Source organism: Rhinopithecus roxellana, chromosome 20 (assembly GCF_007565055.1).
Source record: "Rhinopithecus roxellana isolate Shanxi Qingling chromosome 20, ASM756505v1, whole genome shotgun sequence".
Taxonomy (NCBI): Eukaryota; Metazoa; Chordata; class Mammalia; order Primates; family Cercopithecidae; genus Rhinopithecus; species Rhinopithecus roxellana.
The window spans coordinates 46,200,988-46,226,081 of record NC_044568.1 but is presented as its reverse complement, the minus strand read 5'-3'; the positions used below and the strand labels follow the sequence as shown (position 1 = coordinate 46,226,081).

General features: G+C 42.5%; 1 protein-coding gene across 2 annotated transcripts in view; it reads left to right on the top strand.

The window, feature by feature from the left end:
• The window catches only part of IQCK (IQ motif containing K), a 139,579-nt gene that overhangs the window by 52,900 nt on the left and 61,585 nt on the right, over nt 1-25,094 (top strand). For both annotated transcript variants that reach the window (XM_010388553.2, XM_030924887.1), the window contains one exon: nt 17,662-17,746. In XM_010388553.2, the coding sequence (XP_010386855.2) occupies nt 17,662-17,746 (85 nt within the window). The remainder of the gene's footprint in view (nt 1-17,661; nt 17,747-25,094) is intronic.

The following is a 25,094-nucleotide window of genomic DNA, read 5'->3' as shown; positions in this document are numbered from 1 at the left end:
CCTGCCTTGGCCTCCCAAAGTGCTGGGATTGTAGTTTTAAGCCACCACGCCCAACCAGTTGCCGGGAATTTTGATGTAGACATCTTTAGGACCCAAATTCTGCCTACCACAAAGGATAATGGAGAATGTGGAAACATTTCAAGTCCCTTTCTCTTAGAGATCACCTACATGTTGCTGAAGATCACTTACATTTTAAAATAGTATTCCAGGTTTTGTATAATAAAAATGATACATGCTGAGTGAAAAAATTCAAACAAAGCAGAAAAAAGAAAAAGGCACAGATCACCCAAGAGCCAGCCTCCCAGATATAACCATTGTTGACATTTTGGTGAACTTTTCAGATACTTTTCTATGTATCTCCGTATGTATATAGACATAAAAAAATTTGTAAGTATTCCTCTGAGACCAGAGCTAAGAATGAGAGAGAAGTTGAGGTGGAGAGAGAAGCCCCGAGAAAGTTCATGGTGGGTGCTGTCACTCACGTTCACATTCATATAGGTGTGAAGGCATCTGCTGAGAGGGAGGCAGAGGTTTATGGAGGAGGAGAGGGGGTTGCAACAGCTGCTGTGGTGAAACCGACAGGGAATCAATGAGGGATAAATAGGGATGGACCAGCTGATGGCCTGAATTTGTGGTGCATATAAACAGCCTGCTTATGTGATTGTCTCCAGCAACCCTCCACAGCTCTGGAAAGGGGGTGGAGAACAGATGGTTGGTAAAATCAGGGTTGAAGACTGGCAAAGCTAATCTAGTAAAAGGTCTAGACTGGGCCCAGGGGATCGTAGGTACAAGTGAAAGCATTGTTTCCTTTTTAAAGAATGTCTTACATTTTAAAATCATAAATTACCATATTTTCTGAATTATGTTAACGCTTTAGCAACCAATTTTCGAAAGAAACCCTACATTAGGTGTTCACATTGAAAGTAAGAAACATACCAAACTCAGAAACACTAAGATGAGGGTAGTGGGGTCCATCTTAGAATTAAGACAATTTGTTTTTTTTTTTTTTTTTTTTTGAGGCGGAGTCTCGCTCTGTCGCCCGGACTGGAGTGCAGTGGCCAGATCTCAGCTCACTGCAAGCTCCGCCTCCCGGGTTCACGCCATTCTCCTGCCTCAGCCTCCTGAGTAGCTGGGACTACAGGTGCCCGCCACCAATTTGTTTTTAAAGATTCTAATGTGTGGATCTTAATTGGATCCCAATTCAAAGAAACGATATAAAAAATTGGAGACAGCTGAAAATTTGAACACTTAATAGTTGATGAAATAAAAAGTTATTATTTAACAGATGATGATGAGAATACTGATTTCATAGTCATGATTAAAAAGTTATTACTTTTTAGAGAAACATGCCAAAATATTTCTATATGAAATTACATATTCTATAGACAGGGGTGAGGGAGGGAAGCTACCATTAACTGACATGGAGAACAGTATAATTGAAGCTGGTTGATGGAGACATGGATTCATTTTAATTTTTTCTGTCTACTTTTGTATAGCTTTTAAAATTTCTATAACAAAAGTTTTTTTAAATGAGATTAGGGCCAGGTGCAGTGGCTCATGCCTCCTAGCACTTTGAGAGGCTGAGGCAGAAGGATTGCTTGAGCCCAGGAGTTTGGACCAGCCTGGGAAACATAGTGAGACCCCATCTCTATAAAAAATCAAACATCAGCTGATCATGATGGTGCTCACCTGTGGTCCCAGCTACTCAGGAGGCTGAGGTGGGAGGATCTCTTGAGCCCCAGAGGTTTAGGATACAGTGAGCTGTGGTTGTGCTGCTCAATCCAGCATGGGTGACACAGTGAGATACTGTCTAAAAAATAATAATAATTAAAAACACATTAAAATGAGATTGTTCAAAGCTCCTTATGAGCACTTGATAGTGTAGGAGATGTGCCCTGGGCAAGGAGGTATCTACTGGAGAGCAGTGAACCAGGAGGGCTGGGGGCCATTCCCTACTGGAGGTGGCTGGAGTGACAGACAATGGAGGTCTGAGTTTTCCTATGATCATGCTGAGAAACTCAAATGGCACTGAGGGAAAATGGCCCTGGGGGAAGGGGAGATGGCAGGTGCAGCCCAACTGACAAGTGTTGTGGTGCTGAGAAGGTCTCGGTCACCCCTCCAGAGACCTGGCTTTAAATGTGCACAATTTCCCAACCAATTCTCTTATGTTAGTTTCAGGTAAATCCAACCCCCCCACCAAATCCACACCCATTTTCCCCAGAAACAATGAGAAGGAGGATTAACATGATCAGAGTCTTGAGTTTGTTCTGAAGAACAAGTCTCCAATAATCTCAGAGTTCCTGGGGAACAAGGACATGGCTTTCTATGTCAAGGGTCAGCAAACTTTTCTGTAGAGGATAGTAAGTCTTTTAGGATTTGTAAGCCACAGACAGTCTTTCAGTTACTCAACTCCCTAGTTGTGTCATGAAAGCAGCCATAGATGTACCATATGTGAATGAATGGGTGTGGCTGTGTTCCAATAACACTTTATTCACAAAAACAGGTGGTGGGCCAGATTTGGCCCATGAGCTACGGTTTGTTGATCCCGTTTCAGGTGGACACCAATAACCTTCCCAAACCATGGTCTCATGTAAAAGAAAAAAAAAAACCCAACATAATTAGAAGTAAATAGTAGGTGGGAAAGATGGAAGGAGAGAAAAGTTTATGATTACATCAGGAATTCAGGAACTTGATATGTGATATGTGACAGTCTTCAGTGATGAACCATTCTAAGATGTGACCTTTCTGTTGGGTGGCTGACCCGGAGGGAAGGCAGGGGTCATTGGAAACATGTGGACCCAAAGTCATGGTGTTGCGGGCATTATCAGCATAGATAATGAAGTAGCTAAGAACACTAAGGGGAGACAGCTGAAGAAGATGGCGGTGAGTCAAATCCCACAGTTGCCAAAGGAAGTGTAGGAATGTTCTAGAAGTCAAAGAAGTGGCAGTGTAGTGTGGTCGTTAGGAGCTTGGAAGCACTAGAATCACACCCCTGCATTCTAAACCCAGCTCCACCACTTCCAACTGTATTACTTTGGGCAAAGATGACTTAATGCTTCCAGCCTCAGTTTTTCCATCTGAAAAATGGCCTTTCATCTGAACAAAGTTCCCCACCTAAGAGGAATCCTAGTGCCAACTATTATATTTTATTATTGGTACATATACCAAGCAGGTATGTTCCAGCTAAAGGGAATTATTTGTATTATTTGTTCATTTATTCAGCTAATACCTTTTTTTTTTTTTTTTTTTGAGACAGGGTCTTACTGTCTGAAAAAAAAGACAGGGTCTTACTCTGTTGTTTGGAGTGGAGTGCAGTGATGTGATCTTGGCTCACTGCAACTTCTGCCTCCTGGGCTCAAGCTATCCTCCTGCCCCACCCTCCCAAGTAGCTGGGACTACAGGTGTGCACCACCATGCCTGGCTAATTTTTGTAGATTTCACCACATTGTCCAGACTGGTCTGGAACTCCTGACCTCAACTAATCCACCCACCTTGGCCTTCCAAAGTGCTGGGATTACAGGCGTGAGCCACTGTGCCCAGCCAGCTAATAATTATTGAATGCTTAAATATGCTCTAAAATTGTGGAGCAGGCATATTCATAAGTGAGCTGGCTACCATTTATGAAACATCTTTGTGCCATGGAAACATGACACATGGAAACAGACACACATGGTTCCTGTTTTCATGGAGAGACATACTGTGTATAGTTGAATTGAAGTGTATGTGTACTTCATTTATGCTAATTCAATGAGATGCTCTTGGGAAGAAGAGAGAAAGACAGAGAGGGGAAGAAAGGGAAAGGGATAAGAATTTTTAAGGCTGGGCACGGTGTCTTACCCCTTGCCTGTAATTCCAGCACTTTGGGAGGCCAAGGCAGGTGGATCACGAGGTCAGGAGTTCGAGACCAATCTGGCCAACATAGTGAAACCCCATCTCTACTAAAGATACAAAACATTAGCCAGGCGTGGTGGCACGTGCCTGTAACCCCAGTTACTCGGGAGGCTGAGGGAGGAGAATCACTTGAACCTGGGAGGCAGAGGTTGCAGTCAGCTGAGATTACGCTACTGTACTCCAGCCTGGGCGACAGGGTGAAACTCTGTATCAAAAAAAAAATTTTTTAAATGCAAGCAATTCTTGCCATTTTACTCTAGAGGTGATGTACAAAATAGGACACATGACTCAGCTCTTTACTCAGTTGTTTTCAATTTTGTATACCCCTCATAACATAAGCAGCTCATAAGGCAACTGCTTCCTTCTGTCTGTCTGTCTGTGTATTTATATGTTTGCCTACCTACCTACCAAGCATTTACTTAGTGTTTACTTGGGTATTATTCTGGGCTCTTTACAAATATTACCTATTGTAACTTACATCACAACCCTACAAAGTAGAAAATCGTAGTATCCCCGTTGTATTAGGCTAGGCTAGGCTAGGCTAGATTGCAGTTATAAACAATACCAAAATACCAGTGGCTTAACGCAACAACAGCTTATTTCTTGCTCACAAGAAGATTGTTGTAGGTTGGACATTGCTCTTACTTCTGAGGTCACTGACGCAAAGGAAGAAAAGAATGTAGAAGGTCCCTCAGCTCTTAACCTTCTTAGTCTAGAAGGTTCTTAACCTTCTCACCTCTCTTTACAGAGCATGGCTTCAAACCAATTGCAGGGGAGGCAGGGATATGTAAAGGAACATGTGGATATTTGGTGAACACTAGCTGTTCTGGGCACAGGCTTTATTTTTTTTTTTTTTTTTTAGACTGAGTCTATTTCTGTTATCCAGGCTAGAGTGCAGTGGCACGATCTAGGCTCACTGCAATCTCTGCCTCCCCATTTCAAGCGATTCTCCTGCCTCAGCCTCCCAACTAGCTGGGGCTATAGGCACCCACCACCATGCCCAACTAATTTTTGTATTTTTAGTAGAGATGGGGTTCCACTGTGTTATCCAGACTGGTCTGAAACTCCTGACCTCAGGTGATCCACCTGCCTTGGCCTCCCAAAGTGCTGGGATTACAGGCATAAGCCACTACATCTGGCCCACAGGCATATTTCTAAGAAAGAACTGAAGCAGAGAGAAATTAAGTCTTTGTCCAGGATCTCAAGCCAGTGCATAGTGTAGGCAGGATTTGAACATAGGCAACCTGGCTGCAGAGTCTACGCACTGTTAAGAGCATGGCTAATTACTCTCCTCTACTGCCCCTTCTGTCACCTGGTCCTTAAAGTGATCAGTAGTGAGACAGGGAGAAACCTGGCTGTGTGAGACAGGTTGAAAGATGCCATGTCCCGGGCACGGTGGCCACGCCTAGAATCCCAGCACTTTGGGGGGCCAATATGGGCAGATCACCTGAGATCAAGAGTTTGAGACCATCCTGGCCAATATGACGAAACTCCGTCTCTACTAAAAATACAAAAAAATTATCCAGGCATTGTGGTGCATGCCTGTAATATGCCAGCAACTCGAGAGGCTGAGGCAGGAGAATCGCTGGAACCCGAGAAGCAGAGGTTGCAGTGAGCCGAGATGGTGCCACTGCACTCCAGCCTGGGTGATACAGTGAGACTCCATCTCAAACACAAATACACAGACAAACAAAAAAACGGTCAGCCACATACTCTAATTGAAGTGTGATGAGAGTGTTTTTGTCCTTACCTTTCAACAGGGGTGGATGATGTCATATCTCCTGTTGGCTTCAGTCCTGTTTATGAATCCAGCACCATCCTCTTTTGTAGTATATAGTCGTGACTCAACCAGCAAATCAGAGGCCATGAAATTATTTGCTAGCACATTAAGAAGAGAAAAAGTTTAAATTTCTATTTTGGCCAAAAAGAATGGCCCTGAGAATTGGTCGGATTCATTTGCAAAAATAAATAACTAAAGTAAGCAAAAGTGTACCACTGCCTTTCTGGTCTCATGTCCCAGAAGGGAAGGCTCATGAAAGACATCATTAAAACTGAGACCTTCAATGAAACAAAGATTGTGTTTTTGAAAAGAAAAGATTGCTTTGGGGGAAATGTCTTTTCAGCTAAGTTTTATTCTTGAGTAAAAAAAAAAAAGGTGGTGGGGGGGCAGGGAATCTATGATGTGTTCATGTTGATGAAAGGTATCTTGTGACCAAAAGCGGAGGTGAAAACAAAAATGTTACCGTGTCATTTGAGGACAAGCTCCAGCCGTATGATGATCTATTTGTGCTGAAGCTGATAGTGGAACTGAAAATGCTCCTGCCTTCAGAGTGGCACAAGAAACTGCATTTCATACTAAAGATTATAATTAAATGGTGGCACGGTGGAAAATTTGCTGTCATGTCCTCTTGATGGAAAAAAAAATCCTTTTATTTTGTGTTATAGAAGAGTAGATTTCTGTGTCAGTAATTTCGGAGGCCAGAGAGTCCCAAGAGGATAGTAAATCATCTTTGCTTTTTATATTCACATTCATCTTCAAATAGAGGGAGGAAGGAAAGCTATTTCCTGAATTTGGGACATGCTGAGATGTATAAACTCTCTAGTGACTCCCTCTTGCTGGAGGTTTGACATGTGGTTGGCCCTTTCTCAGGGGCACTCAGTACTGCTTCCGTTCTTTCTTCCTGCTCTTTCTCCATGGCTGTTTAAGAACCAGTTCAGGGCCGGGCACGGTGGCTCACACCTGTAATCCTAGCACTTTGGGAGGCTGAGACTGGTGGATGACTTGAGGTCAAGAGTTTGAGAGCAGCCTGGCCTACGTGGTGAAACCCCGTCTCTACTTTAAAAAATGCAAAAATTAGCTGGGCGTGATGGTGCACACCTGTAGTCCCAGCTACTCGGGAGGCTGAGGTGGGAGAATTGCTTGAACCTGGGAGGCCAAAGTTGCAGTGAGCTGAGATCGTGCCATTGCACTCCAGCCTGGGTGACAGTGCGAGACACCGTCTCAAAAAAAAAAAGAAAAAGGAACCAGTTCAGAGAGCCTGTGCGAAGCAGTACGGCAGGCACATCTAGACTCCAATCTTTGCCCCACCATTTAGTAAAGTGTTTTCCCTGAGTTCTGTCAGCTGTTGTAGAAAATTATCGAACTTGAGGAGGGGGTTGTGGGAGCCCCCAATTTGTAGCCACATCAGACAGAAGTGTGAATAACCTGGAGACCCATTCCTTGGTGACTGGCATCTGTAATGGAAGGTATTCTTGTGGGACTAAGCCCTTATCCTGTGGGCCTTCTGTGGGGTCTGCACTAAGTGTGGATAGTTAGTGTCAGAGTTAAGTTAAATTGTAGTGCCTGTAATCCCAGCACTTTGGGAGGCCGAGGCAGGACAATTGCATAAGGTCAGGAGTTTGCAACCAGCTTGGGCACCATAGTGAGACCCCCATCTCTACAAAAAATTTTTTGAATTAGCTGGATGTGATGGCACACACTTGTAGTCCCAGCTACTCCGGAGGCTGAGGGGAGAGAATCACTTGGGCCTGGGAGATGGAGACTGCAGCGAGCCATTAGCATGCCACTGCACTCCTGCCTGGGCAACACAGTGAGACCCTATCTCAAAAATAAATAAATAAATAAATAAATAAATAAATAATAAATTGTAGGATGCCCAGGTAGTATCTGCAGAGAACTGGAGAATTACTTGGTGTGAAAAACCCACATATTTGGTGTCAGAAGTCTTGTGAGTAGAGAAACAAAGATTTTTCCTTTTAGTGCCTCAAGATGTCCACATTCAATCCCCAGACCTTGTAAATATATATGTTTCCTTATATGGCAGAAGGAGGGACTTTGCATATGTGATTAAGGATCATAAGATGGGAATTAGTATGTTAGTTTCCTAGGGCTACTGCAAGAGATTACCACAAAGTTGGTGCTTAAAACAACACACAAACATTTTTTTTGAGTCAGGGTCTTACTCTTTTGTCCAGGCTGGCGTGCAGTGGTACAATCATAGCTCACTGCAGCCTTGATCTCCTGCCCTCAAGCAGTCCTCCCACTTCAGCCTCCCCAAGTACTGGGATTACAGACATGAGCCACCACACCCAGCCTTCAGTTTATCTGTTAAAGAGATCAGCCCGGCAGCTGGATAGGGTATTGACTGAAATCAACCTAATAGTGCATACAGGGATGCAACTACAGTGAAGACATGATGCCCTCATGGAGAGGAGGAAGTAAAATAAATTGGATTTGGGACATGTTTTGAGGTTGGAACCAAGACTTGTTGATGGACTGGATGCTGGAGGAGAGAGAGGAGTCAAGAATGCAACAGAGATTTCAGGCCTGAGCAACTGGCTGAATGGGATCCCTTTACTGAAACAGAGTGGGGAAATAACAGTTCTCTTTTGAAAATTTAATGGGTATACTGAAAAATCACAAATTATTGGGAATAAAAATATGAAAAGTTTTTTCTTTTTTCCCATTAACCACCACACTATATTACATTGACTCCATCTGCCATCTGGATAGCAGCTCTTTAATAATTTTGGGCCAAATTCCATAACTTTCTGGTCACTCTCTCTTTTTAGATCGTCTCATTTCACCATTAGGATTTATCTCGGTTTTGTTTTGTTTTGTTTTTTTGTTTTTTATGTTTTTTTTGACAGAGTCTCGCTTTGTCGCCCAGGCTGGAGTGCAGTGGCACAATCTTGGCTCACTGCAAGCTCCGCCTCCCAGGTTCACGCCATTCTCCTGCCTCAGCCTCCAAATAGCTGGGACTACAGGCGCACACCACCATGCCTGGCTAATTTTTTGTATTTTTAGTAGAGACAGGGTTTCATCGTGTTAGCCAGGATGGTCTCGATCTCCTGACCTTGTGATCCGCCTGCCTCGGCCTCCCAAAGTGCTGAGATTACAGGCGTGAGCCACCTGCCCAGCCTCTTGGTTATTTTTTTAAATCACAAGTATTTTTTAAAATTTTATTTATTTATTTATTTATTTGAGATGGAGTCTTGCTCTGTCATCCAGGCTGGAGTGCAGTGGTGCGCTCTCGGCTCGCAGCAACCTCTGCCTCCCAAGTTCAAGTGATTCTCCTGCCTCAGCCTCCCAAGTAGCTGGGACTATAGGCATGCACCACCTCACCTGGCTAATTTTTGTATTTTTTGTAGAGATAAGGTTTCACTATGTTGGCCAGGCTGGTCTCGAACTCCTGACCTCAAGTGATCTGCCCGCTTCCTCCTCCCAAAGTGCTGGGATTACAAGCGTGAGCCACTGTGCCTGGCCAAAAATTTATTAAGTTTTTTATAGAGACCGTGTTGCCCTGGCTGGTCTTGAACTTCTGACCTCAAGCCATCCTCCCTCCTTGGCCTCTCTAAGTGCTGGGATTATAGGCATGAACCACTGCACCTGGCCCATCCTGTTTATTTTTAAATCCTTAGTCTTCAGTCTCCAACTGGATATAAAACCCATCTTTCCCCAGCTCCAGCCACAACTAACTGTCTATGATTCAGGGGTCCCAGAACTTGGAAGGGGCAATAAATTCCCTCTTTATTTTCACTAATCTCTCACTTAAATCCAGCGTCCCCTTTAAGTATGAATGTGGGCAACAAACCTCAGTAGTTTCCATAGTATCCGTGAGTTTGTCCCTGACAGCAACCACAGACACATCTCATGTCACATTACAGTTGTTGCAGAGATCGAGAAATACCATTTACACTTGTCACACCTTTCAAAGTACAGTAGTTAATTGGCCTGCTATTAGCTCTCGTTATTTACTGCATAATTTAGAAGCACATATATTACTGTATCACCAGCTCTTATTTTAATATTTTGATACCTTTATTTCAATATAATTGGTTTGCCGTAATCCTATGTATTTACTTTTATGTTGTTAAAAACATTATTGTGAGAAGGAATCCAAACCGCCAAAGTAGGAAGGGATCCGTGACACAAAAAAGGTGAAGATCCCCTGTGAGAGGTTTGAAAAGGGTGGGGAGGGAGGTGCTCTGCTCTTCTGAACATCCCCGGTGCCTGGGCCCACCCTTTAAATCCAGGGGAGGGAGACAGGGGAGTAGGTGGGTCTCCTTAAACTTTTCATTTAGTCACACTAGAGAAAATGTGTAATCAGTTACAAAGACGTGAAATAACACCACAATCTGGGCATATTTTATCAAGAAATACCAAGTATCACAGCCTTGTTTTTTTAAAAAAATGGTTACATCTGAAACCCACATGGGAGCACGTGGTCTTGCACTTTGCTGCTTGGTAAGTTCTGTTATCTGGACACGTATGCAGCTTCAATGATGGAGTTGGTAAAATGGGACTCAGCTCTGTGTGTAAGCAGGAGGATGATTCAGCCTGATGCTGGGGTAATAACCGCTTGTTGATCTCCCAGGGTGGAGATTAGTGAAGGGGCCAAAGCAACATCATATCCTGGTAACCATGATTTCTAAATATGCTTTAAGGCTACAGAGAGTAATGTTCCACAGGTTTTGGAGCTATTTGTGTGTTCACAGAAGGCTGGAATTGAAAGAATCCTATGAGATTCCATCCTAACAGCTAGTCACCATATGGTCAGGGAGTACCATTCCAGATAACCTCTGTTGTACTTTTTATAATATTTTAAGTTTATAAGTCAAGAATGTGATGCCTCGGCCGGGTCTGGTGGCTCATGCCTGTAATCCCCGCACCTTGGGAAGCTGAGGTGGGTGGATACTTGAGGTCAGGAATTTGAGACCAGCCTGGCCAATATGGTGAAACCCCATCTCTACTAAAAATACAAAAATTAGCCAGGTGTGGTGGCAGGCGCCTGTAATCCCAGCTACTTGGGAGGCTGAGGAAGGAGAATTACTTGAACCCGGGCAGTGGAGGATGCAGTGAGCCAAGATCATGCCACTGCACTCCAGCCTGGTCAACAGAGCAAGACTCTGTCAAGAAAAAAAAATGCGATGCCTCAAAATAGAGCATTTGGTAAGCCATTTAGGATGGAAGGCGAGAACTGGGTCAGGTCTCTTGCTGACTGTGACAAGTGGCCATTATCAAATATTAGTGAATTGCAAAACTTCATGATGATTGATTTAGAACATGTGCCATCTTTGTAAATGGCTTTATATCTGGGTTGTGCTTTCATGTTCCAAGAAAACAACTTAATCTCTTGGTTAATGAAAAGTGGAAGACCGGGCGCGATGGCTCACGCCTGTAATCCCAGCACTTTGGGACGCTGAGGTGGGCAGATCACGAGGTCAGCAGTTCGAGACCAGCCTGACCAACATGGTAAAACCCCATCTCTACTGAAAATACAAAAATTAGGCGGGCATGGTGGTGCATGCCTAGAATCCCAGCTACTCAGGAGGCTCAGGCAGGAGAATCGCTTGAACTTGGGAGGTGGAGGTTGCAGTGAGCCGAGATCACACCATTGCACTCCAGCCTGGGCAACAGAGACTCCGTCTCAAAAAAAAAAAAAAAAAAAAAAGAGAGAAAAGAAAAATGGAGAGCCTGGGCACAGTGGCTCCTGCCTGTAATCCACACTTTGGGAGGCCAAGGGGGGAGGATCACTTGAGCCCAGGAGTTCGAGACCAACCTGGACAATACAGTGAGACACTGTCTCTACAAAAATACAAAAAAAAAAAAAAAAATTAGCTGGGAATGGTGGTGAGTACCTGTAATCTCTACTGTTTAGGAGGCTGAGGTGGGAAGATGGCTTGAGCCCAGGAATTTGAGGCTGCAGTGAGCTATGATCATGCCACTACACTGCAGCCTGGGTGACAGAGCAAGACCCTGTCAAAAAAAGAAAAGAGAAAGAGAGAAAAAAAAGTGGATAGAATTTTATTCCAAAATTTCATTTTCAATCTCAAGCAAGCTCTTCCTTTCTTCTTTATTCTGATTAAATGTGATTTTTGATGGCACCTCTTTGTCTTTGAACTGGATGAAGAAATTGATGAAGACTAACGTCTCAGATTTTCTTATTATGTATTTTGTTAGCATGCTGTATCTTCATGTCCTGCAGAGCTTTTACTTTGCATCTGAAAAAGGGGAAAGAAGCATGTATATGCGCGCACATGTGCACATACATTTATATACACACAACACAATCAGAAAAATAAATTTTTGTTCCTTCTCAGAATTATAGCATTTATTCTTTTTTTTTTTTTTTTTTTTTTTGTGAGACAGAGTTTCACTGTTTCACACAGGCTGGAGTGCAGTGGTGCGATCTCGGCTCACTGCAACCTCCACCTCCTGGGTTCAAACGATTCTCCTGCCTCAGCCTCCTGAGTAGCTGGGGTTACAGGCGCCCGCCACCATGCCCGGCTGATTTTTGTGTTTTTAGTAGAGACGGAGTTTCACCATGTTGGCCAGGCTGGTCTGGAACTCCTGACCTCAGGTGATCCACCCACCTCGGCCTCCCAAAGTACTGGGATTACAGGCAGAAGCCACCATGCCCGGCCAGCATTGATTCTTACAGTTCAAATGTATTCACATTTGAGAAAATAAGGAGGAGGACATGACAAATGAGCATTACTAGTAAAACAATTCTCCTTGGAAACATACCCAGCAGTCCTGTCGTGCCCGTCTGAACATGCAAAAACGTCTGCTTTGGGGATGTCTGATTTAAGCACTTTAAGACCTCAGCTGCCTCCTTCTGTGATTGACGTGTTCATCTCTCCCCTCCCTAGTTCCCTGGTGATGAGCAGTCGCCTCTTTATTTTTATTTGACTTTAAGCCAGTTGCACTGATTCCAAGAGAGAGGAAAGGGCCTGGCGTGGCTTCTCTCCCTTCAAGCTGGCCCGTCGAAATGATTGATAATTCCCAGGACTACTCTTCGAAGAGTAAGTCCTTTTTATTTGGCCTGATTTACCATGGCTTTCTCATACTTATTCTTGGTTTGGGAGCTAGACAGCGCCCCATTATCTAGCTATGAAAGCAGGGATGTCACTAAAGGTGGCTTCTTATTACTGCTTAAAGGCCTATTAGAAATCTCATTTTGCTTTTTGGAGATGTCGTTGTGATGCAAAGCAGTTCAGGGTTTCATTACTGGTGAAAGCCCTTTGTTTGGGCTCACCCGTTGTGTTCTGAGATTTGCAGTTCTGTTTTCCTGCTGCTATTCCGAAACAGGAATACTGTTACTTTGAGGATTTCATGACATCAGTTGTGAAAAACATACTTAAAGCAGGAAAATTGCTGCTGAACAGAAAGGCACTATCAAATCTCCCCTCCAATACAAGTGACAAATTCTACTCTGTTTAGCCTTCCTGACATAGGATTTCCCTGTGGAGGTTCAGATAAATGAATATCTGCCAAGTTATTACTGTAAAGTTCAACAAAGAGGGCGTTTTCTGTGATTCTCCACCCTCCCTGCCCCCATTTTTTTTTCTTTGTGTTTTCTTCTCCTTAACACTCAGCAGCTGCTAGACCCTGACTTCTATGCTACTGACCTTGTGAGCTGGCCCTGTCTTCTCTCTGGGCCACTGTTTCCTGCGCAGTTTGCATTCTCAGCTGGAAACGCTCAATGACCTTGAACACAGAGTCCCTTTACCCCTGTATGCCTCAGTTGTTTCAACCCTAAACAAAGGATAACAACTCATTCTTCATGTTGTGTGAATTTAACAAAATCACGTGTAGGTAGTGCTTAACACACAGCTGGGCACAGAGGCAACTACTCATTCCACAAGTATTTGTTGAGTGTGCCTACTATGTGCCAGACATTGTCCTACGTGCCGGGGACACCAAGAGGAGCAAACACAGGACCCATGTCTACCCTTGTGGAGCTTTCAGACCAGTAGAAGATTCGAGCATTGATTAGGTAATTACAAGGACTTCTATCTCCAAATTGGGCCAAGGACCAGGAAGGAAAATTACAGGAAGCTTCCTTGGGCCCTGATGTAATCAAAGGACATTTTTCAATTACTTTTTTTTCTTTTTGAGATGGAGTCTTGCTCTGTTGCCCAGGCTGGAGTGCAGTGGCACGATCTTGGCTAACTGCAACCTCTGCCTCCCAGGTTCAAACGATTGTCCTGCCTCACCTTCCCAAGTAGCTGGGATTAAAGGCACACACCACCACAGCTGGCTAAGTTTTGTACTTTTAGTAGAGATGGTGTTTCACCATGTTGGCCGAACTGGTCTCGAACTCCTGACCTCAGGTGATCCACTGTCCTCGGCCTTCCAAAGTGCTAGGATTACAGGCCCATGAGCCACAGTGCCCTGCCTCAATAACATTTGAATGGAGATCAGAAGCAGGAATAAGAGGGAACCAGGAAAAAGAGGTGTCAGGCCTCTCACCAGCCCCAAGGTGCATTTGAGCAAATTAGGAAAAGGTATCCTCACCTTAGGGCAGATGTGGCCACACACCCAGGAGCAGAGCAGGTGCTGGGTTTTAGCACCCTCTGGCCGATCACCTGGGTGCCCTTGAGCAGAGAACAACGAGGACCTCTGTACAGGGTGCCTCTGGCTAGGAGTAGGGGGATACTGGAGGCAGAGGAAAGCACCTTAGCAAAGGCCCTGAGGTGGGAGAAGCACGGCATATTTGAGGAGCTGCTAAGTGCCAATGAGGCAGGAGAATAGGGTCTGGAGGCAGGGAACCTAAGGCTGACTCACATCCTAGGACTAAATTGAAAGGAAAACCTAACTTTCCGTGCCTAAGTAACAAAAGGACCAGAAACTCCTCCCTTTTCAACTCCCAAAATTTTCTGCGCAGCAGATGGGAAATTGGCTGTCCGCAACCAGTCAGACTGATTGCGGGCGGAGTCTTTGTTTGCATAGAAGTATAATTTTGTTACTTCGCTTCAGCCTCTGGTTGGCCGCTTTTTACAACCAATCAGACTGATTGCTGGCTACCAGTTACTTTATTTACATGAGGTGAGCATGAAGTGGCCAATGGGAAACTTCTAGGGGGTATTTGGACCCAAGAAATTATGTATCCGGGCCCTTGAGCCGCTGCTTGGGCCCGCTCCCACACTGTGGAGTGTACTTTTGTACTTTCATTTTCAATAAATCCCTGCTTTCGTTCTTTTGTTGCTTCATTCTTTCTTTGCTTTCTTGGGCGTTTTGTACAATTCTTTGTTCAAAACACCAAGGACCTGGACAACTTGCAGTCACGACCCTCTACCAGTGACGCCCGCAGGGCTGGAGCATGAGGAGCAAGGCTGCTGGGAGGGGATCCAGAAAGTTCTCAGTAAATATCAGCCAGTGAGAATGCATTAGAGCATCATTCCCATGAATTCACTGCCAACACACCAAGGTCTCCTTATAAACACCAAGGTCTCTCTAGAAGCTGTTGAATTTTAACTAGTGAAGGGAAATTACTTCAGGGATGTGATTTGTTGGTGTCACAGAACTGAGATATAAAGAATCAGGACATTGGATGAGGAGAGACATTTAATGTGGAAAACAGGGAACCGGGGCTGGGCTGGTGGCTCATGCCTGTAATCCCAGTGCTTTGGGAGGCCGAGGTGGGAGGATTGCTTGAGGCCAAGAGTTGGAGACCACATAGCGAGACCCTGTCTCTACAATTTTAAGAAAATTTACTTAAAAAATGTAAAAGAGACTGCGCATGATGGCTCGTGCCTGTAATCCCAGCACTTTGGGAGGCAGAGGTGGGCAGATCACCTGAGGTCAGGAGTTCGAGACCAACCTGGCCAACACAGTGAAACCCCATCTCTACCCAAAAATACAAAAATTAGCTGGGTATTGTGGCGAGCTCCTGTAGTCCCACTACTCAGGATGCTGAGGTAGGAGGATTGCTTGAATCCTGGAGGCAGAGGTTGCAGTGAGCCAAGATCACGCCACCGTACTCTAGCCTGGGGGACGGAGTAAGACTTCATCAGAAAGAAAGAGAGAGAGAGAGAGAGGAAGGAAGGTAGAAAAGAAGAAAGAGAGAGAGAAAGAAAGAGGAAGGAAGGGAGGGAGGAAGGGGAGAGAAAGAAATGGAAGAATCACCTTTACTTGGTCTCTTAAAAAGGACCTGTCCAGCCAGAAAACCAGAGCCTGGCAACAGCTCTGCACTCACTAGAAAAGTGCTGATAACTTCTGTGTTCTTTGTGGCTTTGATTTCTTTGGTTCTGGAATAATTCAAAAGAGCATTCATTCACTCAAACAAATATACTACAAGCTTTTCTTTTTCTTTTTTTAAGTCAGAGTTTTTGGAGGGAAATAAAACCCTTGGGTCCTGGAGAATCATGCACTGTTGCCAGTTAGCTTTGCAGTCTGTGGCAGGCCGGGCATCTGCATTTATTTGCCCAGTTGAGGCCTGGTGTGTCAGCACTCCATGGTAAGGGATGCTTGGGTTTTGGGATCGTAGAGGTCTGGGCCCAGATCCTGACTAGGCACCTACAAGCTGTGTGACCTTGGGTAGGTTAGTCAACCTGTCTGTGCCATGAGTTACTTTAAGCTCTAGCTGTTACTTGGGGTAGTTTTGAGGCCAGGGCACTTGGGAGTCCCTTACTTGCAAAGTCATTTCTGGGGATGCTATACTGGAAGCAGCCCCCATGTGATCCACATCCTTTGAGGGTTTCTTTCTTTTATATCTGAACTGTCTTGGCCTTTGCTTTTCAGAGGCAGCTATGCTTTGCTTTGGGGGAAACATAAAGAACCTGAATTAAGACAGATGTGTAAGTCCTTGTCATCTGTTAGTGCCTCTGTTAAACTTTTAGGGGGAAAAAAAGAGTAGTCTTGATTTTTTAATGTGGTATCTTTGATTTTTTAAAAAAATCCCATAATATGAAAAATCCCACAAGAGCAGACACTATCAACTGATCCAGCACTTGAGATATTTTATTTCTTATTAAGATGAAGCAGTGAAACCAACCCAGTCGTCCCATAGTTTTGTTGTTGTTGTTGTTGTTGTTTTCAGATAAACATAGAAATTGACCCTTCTGGTCTTAAAGCTTAAAACTTAATTTATCTGAGTTCCTTCCTCAGGGAAGGACCCCCAGGCCTCTCAAAAAAAAAAAAAAAAAAAAAAAAGGCGGTATCAAAGAACTGAAACTCATCTAGACAATGAGATGCCAGAGCCCTCATTCATCATGATTGCTTCCTTAGCTCCTCCCTAGTTCTTGTTTTCTTACACATTGTCACATTTCTTCCCTGCTATATAAACCCCTAGTTTTTGTCCATTTGGGAGGTGAATTTGGGATTGATCCCATCTCCTCCTGACTGTAGCACTCGATTAAGATTAGAGTCTTCTTCCCTGGTAATACTCATCAGTTCAGTGATTAGCATTCTGTGTGGTGAGCAGCAAGACCTACAGCAAACCCCTGATGTTTCTGTTGTTACAGAACTTAAAAATGTGCTTGAATTTAAACCACATTAACCTGGAATGCACACTAATCAGAGATAAATTCCAGTGTTCCTTTCAGGAAAGAGATGAACTGTAGTCCTTAATTTCAATGGAAAGTTGGAGAAAGAGCTCTTTATTATGTCTCGGTCCTACTGCAGTACATAAAGGCAGCTGCTCCTCTGTCTCTTGCATTGTATCCAAATAGTCTCATGTCAGTGACATGTATGCTGCACCTTCAGGACTAAAATGCAAGTATAGCAGCCTGAGTCCTTCAAAAGAAGAATAGGCTAACAATGATTTAAGATTACACTATTTTTTTTAAAAAAATCCTTCCCAGATTTTAAAATAATAAACGCTAACTCAAGCATACACTTTTCTATCTAAAATGACACTGTTGCCTGCTAAGAAAGGGGATGGATGAAGCACTTAATCAGAGAGGTCATTATGTTGTCAAAGGCAACGCCAAGGCTGAAGGACTGGATTCTCATGGGCATATGACCATTTTATTGCTTTTCAGCCCACGGCCGCCAATCCCACTCTCCCTCCTGCTGACAGAAGAGGAAGCGGCCCTCTACATTCAATCCTTCTGGAGAGCCTATTTGGTAAGAATCATATGCAACTGTGGTATTTCATTTAACAGGGAACTTTTGTGAGGAGGAGGGTCCAGGGGAAACCTTAGATGAGTTAGGAACAGGATATTCTAGCTAACATCCAGACCTCAGAAATAGGATTCTCTGTAAAATGGCTCTTAAAGAGTGATTTAGAATTTTTTCCGAAACTGGCTGGGCATAGTAGCTCATGGCTGTAATCCCAGAACTTTGGGGAGGCCAAGGTGGGAGGATCACTTGAGCCCAGGAGTTCGAGACCATCCTGGGCAACATGATGAAACCTCCTATCTGCCAAAAAAAAAAAAAAAAAAGAAAAAAATACAAAACTTAGCCCATGTGGCGCACATCTGTAGTCTAGCTACTCTTAGGAGGCTGAGGTGGGAGGATGGCTTGAGCCCAGGAGGCAGAGGTTGCAGTAAGTGGAGATTGTGCCACTGCACTCCAGCCTGGGAGACAGAGATACACCCTGTTTCCAAAACAAAAACAAAAACAGATAATTTTTACCAAAACTTATTTTGTAGTTATTAAAAGTACTCTCTTCACCTTTTAAAGTTGGGTTGACTGGCCTGTATTGATATATACAGAGAAAACTACATTGTCATTTTAGAAAAAAAGTTAGAAAATTCAGGTAAGTCGGATAAAAGAAATAAAAATTTTTGAGTCACTGATAGCTCCATCACCAAAAGATAATTATTGTTAACATTTTGGTATAAAACTTCAAACTTTAAAAATCTGAATTCACATAGTGACATATAAATACTTAACATAGAAAATAGCCTTTGCCTTTATAACCTGTCTTTTTTAACCATTTTTCTATTTGAGACTTTGAGGTTATTTACAATATTTTTTATTATGGTAATAAATGCTACAATAGACACCTTCGTTCAGTCATTTTTGCACATTCATCTGGTCATTTATATAGGAGAACCCTAGAAGTGGAATTTCTAGATGAAAAGGTAAGCTTTTTTTAAAGCTCCTGATCCTGGCTGGGCAAGATGACTCATGCCTGTAATCTCAACACTTTGGAGGGACAAGGAAAGAGGATCTCTTGAGGCAGGAGTTAGAGACCAGCCTGGGCAACATAGTGAGACCCTGTCTCTGCAAAAAAATACAAAAATGAGCCAGGTGCAGTGGTGGGCATCTGTAATCCCAGCTACTTGGGAGGCTGAGGCAGGAGGATCACTTGAGCCAAAGGGGTCAAGGCTGCAGTGAGATAGGATTGTGCCACTGTACTCAAACCTGGGTGACAAAGCAAGACCCTGTCTAAAAAAAAAAAAAAAAAAAAAAAAAAAAAAAACTCCTGATAATACTGTCATGTGGCCCTTCAGGAAGGATATAGTGTAAGAAGTTCTCACCAAATACATATGAGAGTAGCATGTGTATCTCATTCCAAAAAGTATACAACCTCTCCAATTATTTGGCAATTAGTGTATCAATGTTAACAAGCTTCCATAAAGCTCCCATTCTAGGTAGCAAGATGACTTTCCTCAAATCTGAGCATCATATATTGTGGAATGAGCTTACATTTAACATCAGCAGTGGCAAACACCGCCAGAGGGAAAGGTCCCAGTGGATTTCCATAGAGGCCAAAGCTCTTCATACTCCATACACAGCTGGCGTAGGAAAAAGAGACTCTGATAAACACACCAGCAAACAACTATCAATTAAGAAGTTGGATTAATCCTAACAAGCTACAATTAATCAACAAATATTTGCTACATGCCCATTAGTGGAACTGTCCCTGAACACAAGAGCTTGCTGTATGAGTCAATATTGTCCAGTTATTCCACTCCTTTTGTGCATGGTACATTCCAGAAACCATGGGCTAAAGGGAAGTGTGAAAGTTAAATAACGTATTTGCACATTAAAGGAGCAGTCTATGCCCAAAGAGTTAAAACAAAACAAAAAAAAACCCTGTTACAGAAACCCCTATTATTCCCTGTGATTTAGACATAGTTTTTTATAATGTAGGTTTTCAGTATTTCGTACATATTTTATAAATGTGGTCTTTTTTCTTCATTGAACACCAGAAGGTTAGCTTATATCCAGGGATGTCTAACCAAGGCAAAATATTCCTGCTGTTCAGATACTACTGGATTCCATCTTTGATTTATGAGACTTATACTTGTTACACTAGAATCAGCAATTTTACTTTTCTACTTTTATCAAATGTTAAGAGCAGACTGTGAGTGGTGGCTCACACCTGTAATCCCAGCATTTTGGGAGGCCAAGGCAGGCGGATCACTTGAGGTCAGGAGTTTGAAACCAGCCTGGCCAACATGGCGAAACCCTGTCTCTACTAAAAATGCAAAAACTAGCTGGGCATGGTGGCACGTGCCAGTAATCCCAGCTACTTGGGAGGCTGAAGCATGAGAATAGCTTCAACCCAGGAGGTGGAGGTTGCAGTCAGCCATTTTCAAGCCCGTCCTTGAAACAGGTGTGTGCTGTTTATTTCAAATGAACTCATACCCAGAAGCCCAGTATGTAACCAGCATATAACAGTAAAAGGGAAACTGTTCATCCCTGATTCTTCCATGGTAAGATTCCAGCCACCCTCATCCTCCCACACACAAGGAGCTTTGGGATTCATTCTTAGTGATATGAACACAGCATGAAAAGCAGTCTGTAATTCCACTTATCATACCAACAAAGCAGCTGAATTCCACTTATCATACCAACAAATGCTGCCATGTAAAACGATGTCAGAGTGGCTCAAAATTTAACTGTGGCTGTAGCACCATCATCACACAATAGCTATAAATGTGTTTATAGCTAAAAAGATGTTTGGGGACTATCAGTGTATACTGTATGAAAGTTCAGGCTGTTCAAATCTAAATACCTCCCCTGTTAAAATCATAACCAAAGGGGGCTACAAAAGGGGGAACAATTTTGAGCCATCACTAGAAGGAAAAGATGTCTGATGTATGGATGACCTTAGAAGGCACCACAGAAAAGAGGGACTTCCTCAGTCTTAAAAAGGAGGTGGGCACTGGTATGTCAGCTGGGACCAAGAGGGCATTCCAGGGAGAGAAAACAGCATACATCCATTGTTAAAAAAAAAAAAAAAAAACAAAAAAAACAAAAAAAAAACTTTAGACAAATTTAGCTAGAAGTTATTTGAGCAAAGAACAATTCATGAATTGGGCAGCACTCGGAAGCAGGAGAGAGGTTCAGAGAGCTCTACCCAGCAACCTAGGCAGGCCTTATTTATAGACAGAAAGTGGAAATGACATCCAGAAACAGCTTGATTGGTTACAGCTTGGCATTGCCTTATATGGACGTGGTCTCATCAGTTGGCAGCCTGCAATTAACTGAAGCTTGTCTGCTGTGATTGGCTGAGACTCAGCTACTTGTTACAAGAATGTACTCATAGATTGCAGTTCATGATCCATGGAGGCAGGTTTAGGCCGAATTTAATTTGACACTATTATGCCATTTTTTGTTAAAGCATATTGTATATTTTGAACACATGCACACACATACACACGGATAGGAAATTAGCTTAAAGGAAACAGCAATCTGACAACAGCGAGTACCTTGGGGTGTTTGGGAAAGAACTAGGAAGACTCTAGCCTTATGTATACTGAACACTTTTTTTAATTTGTTTGTTTGTTTTTGTTTTTGTTTTTTTTTTTTTTTGAGACGGAGTTTTGCTCTTGTCACCCAGGCTGGAGTGCAGTGGTGTGATCTCAGCTCACTGCAACCTCCACCTCCCGGGTTCAAGCGATTCTCCTGCCTCAGCCTACTGAGTAGGTGGGATTACAGGCGCATGCCACCACATTCAGCTAATTTTTGTATTTTTAGTAGAGATGGGGGGTTTCACCATGTTGGCCAAGCTGGTCTCAAACTCCTGACCTCAGGTGATCCACCCGCCTCAGCCTCCTGAAATGCTGGGATTACAGGTGTGAGCCACTGCACCCGGCGACACTGAACACATTTTTTTATAAAGAGAATGTAGTATGATTTTGTTTAATTAAAAATGAACTTAAACCAGAGATCATCTCAATGGATATAGAAAACGCATTTGATAAAAATGGTTTCATGACAAAAACACTTAACAAACTGGGAATAGAAGGGGATTTCCTCAACCTGGTAAAGTTATGAAAACCACAAAGCTCACATTACATTTAATGGTGAAAGACTGGATATTTTCCCCCAAGTTTAGGAACAAGAGGAAAATGTCCTCTCTTGCCACTTCAATTTAACATAGTACTGGTGGTTCTAGCCAGGAAAATTAGGCAAGAAAAATAAATAAAAGCGTTTGGATTGGAAACAAAAAAGTAAATATATTTCCAGTCATAGATGACAAGATCTTATATATAGAAAATTGTAAAGATTCACTAAAAATAACCTATTAGAACTAATAAACAAGGTTGCAGGATACAAGATCAGTATACAAAAAGCAACTGAATTTCTATACACTTAGCAATGAACAATCTGAAAATGAAATTAAGAAAATAATTCCATTTGCAATGGCATCTAAAAGAATAAAATATTAGGAATAAATTTAACAAAAGAAGTGCAAGGCTTGCATGCTGAAAACTATAAAACATCATTGAAAGATATTAAAGAAAACCTAATCAAATGGAAAGACATCCTGTGTTCGTTGACTGGAAGACTTGATTTTTTTTTTTTTTTTTTTTTTGAGACAGAGTCTCGCTCTGTCGCCCAGGCTGGAGTGCAGTGGCCAGATCTCAGCTCACTGCAAGCTCCGCCTCCCGGGTTTACGCCATTCTCCTGGCTCAGCCTCCCGAGTAACTGGGACTACAGGCGCCCACCACCTTGCCCGGCTAGTTTTTTGTATTTTTTTAGTAGAGACGGGGTTTCACCATGTTAGCCAGGATGGTCTCGATCTCGTGACCTCGTGATCCGCCCGCCTCGGCCTCCCAAAGTGCTGGGATTACAGGCTTGAGCCACCGCACCGGGCCCACTTGATATTGTTAAGATGGCAGTACTTCCCACATTGATCTACAGATTCAACACAATGCCTATCAAAATCTCGGCTGGGTTTTTTGTGTGTGTGTGTGTGAAATTAACAAGCCAGTCCTAAAATTCGTATGAAGATGCAAAGGGACCCAAAACAGTCAAAGCAATTTTGAAAAAGAAGAACCAAGTTGGAAGACTCACCCTTCCCTATTTCAGAACTTACTACAAAGTGCAATGATCAAAACTGAGTAGTACTAGCATAAGGATAAATGTGTATATAAGTGGAATAGAATTGAGAGTCCAGAAATAAACTCTTACATTTATGGTCAATTGATTTCCAACAAGGGTGCCAAGACCATTTAATGGGGGAAAGAATAGTCCTTTCAACAAACGATGCTGGAACAACTGGATATTCACATGCAAAAGAATGAAGTTAGACCCTTACTTCATATCTTATACAAAAAATTAACTCAAAATTACTTAAATATCTAAATGAAAGTGTGAAAACTACAAAAATATTAAAAGAAAACATGGATGTAAATTTTCATGACCTTATATTAGGCAACAGTTTATATAACAAAAAGCAAAAGCAACAAAAGGAACAAAATAGATAAATTAGGCTTCATCAAATTAAAAACACATTTTGTGCTTCAAAGAACATCATCAAGTGAGTGAAACAAGAACCCACAGAACAGGAAAAAATATTTGCAAGTTCAGGCGTTCGATAAAGGTTTCATATTTATAATATATAAAGAACTCTCATAACCCAACAGTAAAAGTACAAATGACCCATTTACAAAATTAGCAAAGGATTTGAGTAGACATCTCTCCAGAGAATATATGCCAATGGCCAATAAACACGAAAAGATGCTCAACATTACTAGTCATAAGGAAATGCAAATCAAAACCACAATGAGATATCACTTCATATCCACTAGCATGGCTAGAATCAAAAAGACAGTAACACAATAACAGGTGTTCGTGAAAATATAGAGAACTTGGAATGTTTATCCACTGCTGATGAGAATGTAAAATGGTGCAGCCACTTTGGAAAAGAGTTTGGCAGTTCCTCAAGGAGTTAAACATAGAGTATCCACTTTATATCCAGCAGCTTCACTCTTAGGTATATATTTAAGATAACTAAAAAACATCTGTCCACACAAACACTTGTGCATGAATGTTCATAGAAGCATTATTCATAGTGGCCAAAAAATGGAAACAGCTCAAATGCCCATCAACTGATGAAAGGAGAAAAAAATATGGTACATTCATATATGAAAAGAAAATACTGTTACATGCTACAAAACGGATGAATCCTTAAAACATTATGCTAAGTAAAAGGAGGCCAGGCACAGTGCCTCATGCCTGTAATGCCAGCACTTTGTGAGGCCAAGGCGGGCGGATCACCTGAGGTCAGGAGTTCAAGACCAGCCTGGCCAATATGGTGAAACCCCGTCGCTGGTAAAAAAAAAAAAAAAAAAAAAAAAAAACAAACTTAGCTGGGCATGGTGATGGGCACCTGTAATCCCAGCTACTCAGGAGGCTGAGGCAGGAGAATTGATTAAACCCAGGGGGCGGAGGTTGCAGTAAGCCGAGATTGCACCATTGCACTCCAGCCAGAGCAACAGAGCGTGACTCCAACTCAAAAAAACAAAACAAAACAAAAACACCAAAAAAACACATTATGCTAAGTAAAAGGAGCTAGAGAGAAAAGGTCACATTTTTACATGTAAATGATTCCACTTAAATGAAATATCCAGAATAGAGAAATCTATAGATGAAACTAGATTCGTAGTTGTCAGGGGCTGGAGAAAAGGGAGAATGAGTGACTTCAGATGGCTACAGGGCTTCTTTTCGGAGGAATGAAATGTTCTGGACTTAGAGAGTGGTGACGGTTGAACAGGTTTGTGAATGTAAGAAAACCACTGAATGGTAAACTTTAAACGTGAATTTTGTGGTATGTAAATTATATAAGAGAAAATAAACAAATATTATGGAGAAAATATAAAGCAAGTCATCATTTTATTCCTTTTGACCAAGTGTTATTTTGATACAAGTTCTTGATTTTCGACCTGGTTTCAGCAGTAAAAAGTAAACGTCCTACGACTAGCAAAAGGGCTTTCAGGAATGCACAAAATGAATCTTGAAGCTCCCTTACTCTCTCCTTACCCACTGCCATGTAGGTTTTACTAGATTTGCCACTGACAAAAACTTTTACTTACGTTCTCTCAAATGCCCTGAAGGAAAAATAGAGTCTTTCTACAAGTTTTGTTTGTTTGTTTGTTTTGGTGTGTGTATATAGCAAAATGCAGTCTAACAGAATTTACCATCTTAATTTTTAGGTGTACACTTCAGTGGCATTAAGTACATTCACAATATAATGCAATCATGACCACCATGCATATCCTTTTTCCTC